At 38.9% G+C, this 10,109-nt stretch overlaps 3 protein-coding genes across 3 annotated transcripts in view; 1 reads left to right on the top strand and 2 right to left on the bottom strand.

Moving 5' to 3' along the window:
- Nucleotides 1–16: 16 nt before the first annotated feature.
- On the bottom strand, nt 17–1,444 carry LOC108605468 (pyridoxine/pyridoxamine 5'-phosphate oxidase). Its single transcript, XM_017995154.2, has 3 exons — nt 1,315–1,444; nt 328–851; nt 17–271 (listed from the first exon to the last, which is right to left on the bottom strand). The coding sequence occupies exons 2-3, from the start codon at nt 843–845 to the stop codon at nt 139–141; spliced, it is 651 nt and encodes a 216-aa protein (XP_017850643.1). The 5' UTR covers nt 846–851; nt 1,315–1,444; the 3' UTR covers nt 17–138.
- LOC108605462 lies at nt 1,089–3,236 on the top strand. The gene is made up of 5 exons (XM_017995148.2): nt 1,089–1,386; nt 1,800–2,146; nt 2,208–2,552; nt 2,611–2,762; nt 2,824–3,236. The coding sequence occupies exons 1-5, from the start codon at nt 1,180–1,182 to the stop codon at nt 2,913–2,915; spliced, it is 1,143 nt and encodes a 380-aa protein (XP_017850637.1). The 5' UTR covers nt 1,089–1,179; the 3' UTR covers nt 2,916–3,236.
- A 4,953-nt stretch (nt 3,237–8,189) lies between these two features.
- Nucleotides 8,190–10,109, bottom strand: part of LOC108605452 (acetylcholine receptor subunit alpha-like) — a 37,912-nt gene continuing 35,992 nt past the window's right edge. The window contains 1 exon segment of the mRNA XM_017995137.2: nt 8,190–8,566. Within this exon segment, the coding sequence (XP_017850626.2) occupies nt 8,366–8,566 (201 nt within the window). The 3' untranslated portion in view covers nt 8,190–8,365.

Raw genomic sequence — 10,109 nt, 5'->3', positions numbered from 1 at the left:
TTTTATATAAACATATTGTAACTTGTTTTGTTTTTGCAAATATAAATACATATATATATAGATTTATATATAGCACATGCATCAGTTTACTACCCTTGCTGCTTATGCGCTCGCTCTCTGCTGCTGCTCTCTCGCTCTCTAAGTGGAGACATGCAGCGACTGCCATTGGCCAGTTGCAGTTGCCAGTTGACGATACTGCAGCCTGTCTGCAATTTGATTCTCTCCCACTTTGAGAAAGTCCCAGGCCTGCGCTTTAAACTTGAATGCAGTGCTGAGAAGAGTTAAGCATTAATAGCATTTACACTTGTTGGCTCTGACTACACCTACTATGTGGGTGGGCGCTGCAGTGGCTGCTTGTCCTCCAGAAATTTCTGCAGATACGCGTCATGTTTTTGCTTTTGCTGCTCATAGTCGATGGGCTGACCGCAGGGGAAAATCAAATTGCGTATTTGCGCTGCAAGCGACTCCTTTGCCCACCAAGCGTCCAGCTCTGCATCAGGCAGCTCGACAGCAGTGGCGCCTATTAAACGCACCTGCCATGTAGCTGGCGGCTCCGCTTGCCCCAGCGACACATGTGGCAAGTAAATAGTTACTCCGCATTTGGGATTCGCAGCTATATTTTTATAGTTGCGCGTATAGCGTTGCGTTATATAGACAATGCAATTGTCTGCGCTAAGTCCACGATATAGCACCGTGCGATTGAGCACACCAAACTCCGCATCCAATGTGGCCAGATTCATGCTCTGCAGCTCACTCTTGGAGCGTTGCGCGCCGTCCAGCAGCTGCTGCAATAGAAGCGCTGGCTCCGCTGGCGCATTAGCTATGAAGGCCATAGAGGATGTCATGTTGAGCTGCAAACAAATTTTTTCTCTTTTGTTAAATGCTACAAATTTTGAATTTAAATTCAAATTTAGCTGTATGCGCGCTTTAAACAAGTTGGCAGCCCCACACACACTCAACACAGCGCACGCACGCTCTAAGCGATAGTTATCGATAGCTGCGGCAACAGCTGTGCGATAGCAGTCGCACTAAAAACCAATTTGCAAAATATTTATATATAAATTTAGCATTTTAAACAACGAATTGGCTGCGCTGCTGCATGGCAAACAATTAAAATAGCGCGAGTGTGTGTGAGTGCGTGCGTGTGTGTGTGTGCGTGCGTGTGTGTGAGCCAGCGCCATGTCTTCCATACTGGATATGAAGGCCGGTCCGCCAGACTATTGGGCAGAGATTGGCAACTTCTTTTTGCCATTGAAATATCTAATTACAACGGATCGCTTCGATGCGCTGGTGCAAAATATTGACTTGCATTACCTGATCAATGCGGTTTTCTGGATATTCGTAACGCTCAGCTGCGGATTCTATGGATTTCAGCGCGTCTTTCAGGTAAGCAAACGACACTTCGGCTGTGGCGATCGCTTTGCTGTTTGGCGCTTCAGCTGCCCAATGCAGCGTTTATAAATAAAAGCAAGAACGTAGCACTGAGGGCGACTGCAACGGCGGCGGCGACGACGACGACGCGACTGTGGTTACGTTGCCTTTTGGCTGTGAGCTGATAAGACACACACACACAGCTGCATATATATGCAGCTATAAAGATTATAATGAAATAACCACGCATGAGCAGAATTTACATAGCTGCTGCTTGTGGGTTGGGGGTTGGGGACAGACTTGCATTCCAATCTAGACACGAGCTTACTGTTGATTGAATTTGTCAACACACAATCAGCTTATACACAAATCTAATAATTGCCTTTATCCCCCCACACCCTCTTTACACCCCCCCCCCTATTGCTTAGTTCTTTCTGAAGTCATCGCACGTCAAGTTTTTTAAACGTAAACAATTCGCCCGATTGATATGGAGCATCTCGTTTTATGCCGCTTCCTGTTTGTTTCTGCACTTTTACAACGAGTTCATGATAATGCCGCTGATGACAAAGAATCAGGGACGCTACTCGCTCTTCTATAGCTCGGATAATTTAATATTCTATCGCTCGCATCAGTACGAGAAGTTTCAGTTCTATTCGATATTCATCATCACGTTTTATCTGCATGGCGCCATGCTGGACTTTAAGGAGGCGGATATACTGGAGGCGGCCTCCAAGGCATTATATCTGCTTGCGCTCATAGCCATTGATGTATACAGGTGAGCTGTCAATTTCATTTCAGCGCATTTCCTTACTAATCTTTTGCCTTTGCCTGCACAGATATGAAAACTACTTTGTTGGCTTGAATCTAACGCTGGGTCTCTATAGCATCTTGGCGGACAGCTTGTCGCTGCTGGCGCTGCAGAATTCGAATCGCAATCGGCTGGTGTATCAAGTGTTTATGGGACTGCGCATTGCCGCCTGGCTGCACGTCTTTGTCAATCTGCTGCCCTTCAAGTATTTCATACCCACGCTCTTTGCCAAGAACTTCAAGTTGCCGCTGAATGTGTTCATCTGGCTGTGGTATGGTCTCTCCATATGGAACTCACCTGTGCTCCAGTACTTCTATCATCAGATCTATCACACTACGCCCTCCGACTGCTCCGGCGAGGGTTCGGCAGCCAAGTAAGCGCGCCCAACTCCAATCTATAGCTTCTTAATTAACCTTTTAAATCCATTGCAGATGCATTCTGCTGCGAGATACGAGCGAGTATCGTCATTATAAGACATTAAAGCGCGCCTATCTGGAGGTGAAGCTGGCCTATGAGAAATCCACCGTCAATCCGCATCCTGTCACCGAGTCCGCTTCCGCCAAGACCTACCAAGCCATCAAGTGTACGTACCGCGTTAGCGTTAACGTCGTCAAATTATTTTCTGATTATTGCTTTAATTGCAGGCGTCATGATGCTTAAGCGTAAATTGAAGCGCATACGCGAGGGACGCGGCGCCGAACCGGAAGATGATACCGAGGAGCTCAATGGCGATTAAGCTGCCACAACGACTAGGACATCGACACAAATTTCTGTTAGACTGCACGAAACCAAATACGTACTTAAATCTCGAATCCGAATCCTCTCACGCTTTTTGGAATCACACACACACTACTAAAAAAGAAAAGACAAGGGTGCTGCTTGCCCAACTTCTACTATACCCTTTATGTATCTCAAGTCCCAGTTACTACGTTAGTTAAGTAGTTAATTAATTCGCTGTGAAACCCAAAAGCAATTTGCAAATTTATAGTGTTCAAACGAATAATAATACTATTAAGCTTAAATTATTCAAATATTTTTGAGAGAACAAAAATTATGCAAATCACTTAGTTGTTCGTATTAACAGTTAATAAAGAAAAATTAATAAGCTTTCAGCATTTCTACATAACGTGTGTTTACTGTAATCAAAAATGCCGTATGCTGCTTCTTTTTTATTTTGTTATTTATTTTTCGCTCTTGGTTTTCGTTCAATATTAGTTTTTGCTTTATTGATATTTTGAAAAGAATTTCTATTTAAATTTGTTTTTTTTTTGCGTTCTTTTTTTTGTTTTATTTTTAAATTGTTTCGCTCTCATCCACGTTGCCATTAATTATTATAAATAAGTAGTTGGTTTTTTTTTGTTTTCTTTTTTGTTGCTTGCTTTACGCTTTGTTCTTTATCGCGTGTTCTCTTCTCTAAATAGTATTTGTTTTTTTTTTTGGGTTTTTTTTGCATTAAAAATTGTCACTAGTTGCTAAACTTGTTGTCAGTGTTTTTGGTTTTTGGGTTTTTTTTTTTTGTTTGTTTGTTCAAATGTTAAACATTTTTGTGGGCAATTTTTTTTTGCATTTTTTGAGACAATTTCTTTTTCAAACATTGTAAACTTGTATGTGTGAGAATGAGAGACAAGGTTTGTGGTGAGAGGGGAATCGCTTAATAAGGTCAAGTATTTTTTTTTGTTTTTGTTTTCTTAGGGGTGCTTGAAGAGAATGCTTTGTGCTTGTTGTTGTTGTTGTTCTTATTGTTGTTGTTGTTACCCAATTTTTGAGCAAAACAAAAAAATGCTTTGTTGTTGTTGCTTTAACTTTAGGCAATGTTTTTTTTTTTTTTTTGTTCGTAGTATAAGTTCTTAAGTAGTATGCATTGTATATTAGATTTTTATATTTTATAGTGTTATATTTTAATTTGTTTGTTCTGCTTGTTGTTGCCTTTATTCGTTTGCTTACAAATAAATTCAATTCGTGTTAAATTTTCTTTTTTTTTTTCTCATAATTCTTATTCTTTGCTAAACAATTTTCACTAAGTTTTTTTTCGTTTTTGTTAACAATTTGCTGTGTATACCGCTTATCATTTCATTAATGTTAAATTTAATTTTACTATTAAATGTATGTTTTTTTAAAATTAATGTTAGTTGTTTGTTGCGGCTGCTGCGCTGCTACCTTTTCTTTATTTGTTTTTTTTTTTTTTTGTTTTATTCCTTGTATTTTTGCTTTTACTTTTGTTCTTTGTTTTTGCTTTTTTAAAGGTACGTCCCAAAAAAAAATTGTTCATTATTATATAATGTTTATGCTGTATATTTAGTTTCATATATTTACCATCGCCCCCGAGCCCGCCCGCATTCCTACGCTAAATACACACACATATACATTCAAACTTTCATTATATATATTTATATATATATATATATATAGATGTATGTAATGTATGTTTGGTTTGCTTGTTCTCTCAACTGCATCTCATATTTATGCGTACATTTTTTTCTCACTTAATTTTAATATATTATGCATGTGCAACATTTTTTTTTTTTTTTCATTTGCTTTGCTGACCAATTTGCCTGATTAATCAAAAAATTATACAACAATTTTACGGCTAAACAATTAATTTTGTTTTCTTTTTTTTCCCATTTTTTTGTTATCATTTTTTACTTTCTAGTGATATTTGTGAAACGTGCTGTGTGAAGTTGAAATTGAAATGAATATTGTTGTCAAAGTTTTTGTAGTCACACATAAATAATTTTATATAGCAGCGCTCGGCTGAGCAAATGGGAATTGAATTCTAAAGTTTTTTATACTTGGGTGGAACACAAAATAAAATTATAACTATAAATTTAGCTTGTTTTTTTTTTATCTAAGATGAGCTGGCATTAACTTTAGCAAACTGCAAAGTGTCTAAGTAAAGATTAAAGCCAGTTTAAGTAGCTGCAATCAAAGCTAAAAAATATAAAATAAATTTAACAAAAACCTTGTGCTTTGTAAACATTTATTTTTTAGTTAGTATAGTCAATGCCAATTTGAGTGCGCTATAGTAATTATATCATTCATACATTTCACTTTAATTATGTGCAATTTGTTTAGCATTTGTTGTTTACAATTTTTTTTGTTTTTGGTGCCAAGTAGTTGAAATCAGTTTTTTATGCTTAACAATTTTGAATTTTGCTTACGCAGACTGACAAAAGCTGCATGCTATGTGCAGTTTATGAAACGCGCGCAATGCAATTTGCTTAAATATGTTCAAAAATTAAAACGTGCTTACTATGCAATATTTATATTAAGTGCTAATAACAAAAATTAAATGTTAGCACACACACGCACACACATAAGCGCAGAGTGTTGCAGCAACATTGTTTTGAAAATTTCAAATTAAATTAAATGCTAATTAGCTCAAGAGCAAGTTTTGTGTGCGGCAAAATTTAGTTCTAATCAAATTATGTTTATAAACATGCACATGATAATATATATATATATATATGTATATATATGCTGTTGTTGTTGCTACTGCTTTTGTTAACGATAAGGCTGTGGTGTGAGTTAAAAAAAAGAAAGCAAAGCAAAGACGACGGCGGCCTGCCAAAGTTAGTCCTTTGTCCATTTAGCGCTGTTTTCCCTATTAGCAAGCAATAAATTTGTCGCTGCCATTGAGCGTTTAGGTGGGCACACACACACAGACAGAGAGAGAGAGAGAGATAGAGAGAGAGGGGGGCTGGGGCAACAAATAGTAGATAGGCAACATTAAACAGGCGCTGGGTACGGCTTTGGGTTGGGGCGGGCCGTTAATTTTATGATTGCCCAGCAGCGCGCTATCGCGCTCTCGCTCTCGCTGTCGCTCTTTTTTAGGCGGCAAAAGTTATAACAAACTCCATGCGATACGCATCGCAGCAGCGGCAGCCCCCAGGAGCAGCAGAATGTCAAATAGCAAAATGCATGAAACAAAAGCCGAGCCGTATTACAATCAACAACAAAAGCCAGAGCATAAGGCTGCATAGCTTATGGGCAGCAGTTGTTGTTGTTGTTGTTGTTGTTTGGCAGTCAAGGCGATAGCCTGTGCTAATGTCCTTTTTGTGTTGCTGTCGCTGCCTGTGTGTGGCCACAGTTCATATTATTGTTGAGCAATTATGATTTGCGGTCTCGCACAGGCGACAAAAGCGGCGTCAACTTATAATAAATTTTGCAGTTTAGCAGTTAACGCTGCCACTTTAGTTGCAGTTTATAGTTTTGACATTTTTTTGCATTTGTTTGGCTAACGCAATCGTTTGCTTTAGTTTTGTCGCCTGTGCATAGCTGTAAGCGCCTAACAGCGGCGGCTGCTGTTAAAATTTCCCACTGTTAGCTTTTGAATTGCGGCCCCATCGTCGTCGTCGTTTTTGGTCAGCCCCTAATCAACATTATTCGAATTTTTATGAGCCAACTGATAAACGCAGCTAATGCTATCAGCATAAAAGCGCAAAACAAACGAGCCGACTAACCAAAAAAAAAAGCAAAAAAAAAGGCAAAAAATAAGCGTATAAAAGACAATAAAAGTTTGCAGCGCGTTTACTAAATTTACTTATGTGCCATTGCCTGTTTGTTTGTGTGTGTGTGTGTGTGTGTGTGTGTGTTTGTGTTGCTGGCACGTGACTGCAGGTAACGTAGTCTTGGTTCCGGCGTAAATTTGCGTCTGCAAAAATTTGCATAAATTATGCGCGCACAAGTGCATTAAGGCTCGAAAAACAAATGTAGAAAAATTATTTAGCAACATAAATAGTTCGATGTGTTTGCCGAACAACAACAACAACAACGAGAACAACGAGAACAAACAAAAGCAATTCCCAGGCTAATGTGAATATTTTGTGTTTTCGCTGCGCTGTTGGCCAATTAGGCAAAGCACACGCGCGCAGCTGACACATTAAAATTGAATTTAAATTCCACAAATGCTGTTAGTCACACTCACACACACACACACACACACACGTTTATATTTGGGCATAATAACAAAGCATTGCTGCGAACTTATTGCTGCAAGCCAAATGAGCGCAGCACATTGAGCATGCAATTTGCAATTGTATGCGTGTGTGTGTGTGTGTGTGTGTGTGTATTGTTGTTTACATGCGCTAATTTGCATGCATCATTTGCAGTTCGACTTGCCGCAGCTTCTTACTTTGCCATTGTCTGTCTGTCTGTCTGTGTCTGTCTCAAGCGGCAAGTTCGTGACATTATGTTTACTATATAACACTGCTGCGAATTGTGACTTAAACAATGCCAACAAATAATACAAATAGTTAAAGAAATTACTAACTAAATTTAAATGCAAGCAAAATTAACAGCAAATATGCAGAATATTTTCTTAAGCTTAAAATAAAAATAAAATAGTATTTTTGTAAAATATATTAATGCAGAATATTTGAAAATTAGCCACAGTCTTTGCTTTTTAGTTCAAAGTTTTTGAAATTTCTTTAAAACGAAATTTGTATTAAACCTTAAAATTTTTAACGCCTTAAGATATTGCAAACACTTTTTAAAATATTTAGCTGTCTAGCTTATAACAATAGCCATAAGCTTACTAAATTGACAGCACTGCCATGCATGTGTGTGTGTGTGTGCACACATACTTATGTCTGCTCGTCGTTTAGTTAACTAACATTTAGTGCAAGCACTTGGGCATGTTTGCTAAGCTGTCCCTTATGGCCTTATTTAGCAAAAAATGTAAACGAAATAAATTAGCAAAGCAAAGAAAATAAATTATCAAAAAGTGTAGCACGCTTTTATGGGCAGTGCATGAACTCGTATTGGAAAATGGCGCAAATTTAGCTGCAGCTCCGTATAAACATTTAAACATCAAGCTGTGTGCAACAACAAAAATAATATAAATGTACTCTCATCTGTGTATAGTTTTTTTTTTTTTGTTAATTATTGTGCTAGCTGCTGCTTGTGAACATTTATGTTTTGTTAGTTATTTGTTTTTAGTTTAATTAGTAAATATTATTAATATATCTATATATAATATTAGTATAAATAATAGAAAACAGCAGTACTTGCCGACGCGCTCCAAATTGTTGTCGCTGCTGCTCTTGTCACAATACAAAATTAATAAAACTGCATATACGAAAAGAAATGCTCACACGCTCAATTGCTGTGTGTGTGTCTCAGTGTGTTTGTGTTTGTGTGTGTGTTGTTGTTGGCTGCCCCTGGGCTTTTTCTGTTGGTGGGGCGCACTTACAAAACGGGTCTGGCCACGTTTGGCTTCGCCGTCGTTGATGCTATCTCCGACAATTTGATGTCAATGGGTACACGAGTATCGTAGAGCGTGGGCGCCTGGAGTATTATGCCGGCGGTGCCCACAACGACGGCTATTGTGAATATCCAAAGAAAGAGACGATCCAGCACCATGGCCACATATTTCCAGTCCTCCTTAACCTGCAAAGAGAGCGCAGAACAGAGCACAAAGCAATCAGTTGCAGTTGCAGCACAGGCGTTGCAAATAAGTAGCACAGTCATAACAATAATAATGTTGACAACAACAAGTTGTTGTGCACTCGTGCCAATTATTTTGCTAATAGCATCACACAGCTCACAGCTCAAGTAAATCAAAAATGGCGCGCATAAGTATGCTATAGAAAAATATTTTTACATAAGTCGCAGCACTTAGACGCCCCAAACTATTAAAATAGATCGTCTTAAAGTGAAGACTGCAATTAGCAAGTGAACTAGCTACTGCGCTAGCTACGCTTCGCTAGTTACACAATAGGCAACGCTTATTGCCATTTTTTTATTTTGCTTGTTAGCAGTTCGTGTGACAGCAAACTGTCCACCAACCCCCCACCTTTCGTTAGACTTATAGCTATTGTGATTGCATTGCATGTGGCATAACTGCAGCTTGCTTGGCTTCATACAAAGTGCGTATATTGCGCTTATTAGCGTAAAAAATATTGCGCATTATTTTGCTCGTTTGTAGCATTAAATTAAATGCCCAATCAGACAGTTGGGCTATGGAAATAGCTGCTGAATGTTAGCAAATTTAAATGCAGTGTGCGCTTTACAGTTAAGCCTGCAATTAGCGCCCAACTTCAGTCAAAGCGAACTACCCCCAACCCAATTAGCCAGCCACCTTTCGCCAATAGCCCAGCCCAGCAGCTCATAGTAGCTTTTTTTATATTTGCACTTGACTGAGATTTAATTTAATACCACAAAATGATCATTTCGGACGCTATTCCCACATGCTTTACAAATATTTTACATGCCCAGCAAAGCAACTTCTGGCGCTAATAAGTATGCTATATTACACATTAGCTTGGCGCTTGGCGCTTGGCTGGGATTAAATTTAATTGCAGCTGCGCAATTAGCACAACTTCTGACTCAAAGCGAACTAGCTACCAGACTAGACACCTTTCGTCATTAACAACGCTTATTAAGCTATTCATGCAATTAATGCAAATTGACTACGGCCAGCCCCTGCCTTTTATTAATAAATATATTTTACACAACCAGCTTGAGATTACATTTAATTGCCGTCAGTCAAGCTGTTGATTAATTAATCAAGCAATTCAACACACACACACACACAATTGGCTCAAAGTGCACTAGTGCACTTGCCCCAGCCACCTTTCGTTAATAGCGTAAGCTATAAAAATAGTTCAAGTGGCATTTAAATTTGAAATGGCAGCAATCAATGAATTGAACAACTGACTACGCTTTGTGCCTTGCATGTAAATCGCTCGCAGGACTCGTGTTGTCGTCCTGCAGCACTCTTGGCATTCCAATAATGATTGTGCGTAATTTTAATAAAATACTTTGATGAGAATTTGTGACGCCAGCGCACAAGACATTCATTACCCTGAGTCGGAGGGTCGCAGGACCTGCCTGCCTGCTGCTGCTGCTGCTTAAGACGCATGAAAAGTCATTAAAAGTTTGCGCACAGACATAAGCCGTGTCCCGACTCCCACGCTACTCCGCAGCACTA

This window comes from Drosophila busckii, chromosome X (genome assembly GCF_011750605.1).
Source record: "Drosophila busckii strain San Diego stock center, stock number 13000-0081.31 chromosome X, ASM1175060v1, whole genome shotgun sequence".
NCBI classification, from domain to species: Eukaryota; Metazoa; Arthropoda; class Insecta; order Diptera; family Drosophilidae; genus Drosophila; species Drosophila busckii.
This window is presented reverse-complemented; position numbering and strand designations above follow the sequence as displayed.

Excerpts from the sequence above, each read along its gene's own strand:
- LOC108605468 (XM_017995154.2), bottom strand. The coding sequence starts at position 845 with ATGACATCCTCTATGGCCTTCATAGCTAATGCGCCAGCGGAGCCAGCG. Across the intron at positions 272-327 it reads CTGCAGCGCCCACCCACATA|CACTGCATTCAAGTTTAAAG; the intron begins GTAGGTGTAGTC and ends AACTCTTCTCAG.
- LOC108605462 (XM_017995148.2), top strand. The coding sequence starts at position 1,180 with ATGTCTTCCATACTGGATATGAAGGCCGGTCCGCCAGACTATTGGGCA. Across the intron at positions 1,387-1,799 it reads GATTTCAGCGCGTCTTTCAG|TTCTTTCTGAAGTCATCGCA; the intron begins GTAAGCAAACGA and ends CCTATTGCTTAG. Across the intron at positions 2,763-2,823 it reads GACCTACCAAGCCATCAAGT|GCGTCATGATGCTTAAGCGT; the intron begins GTACGTACCGCG and ends CTTTAATTGCAG.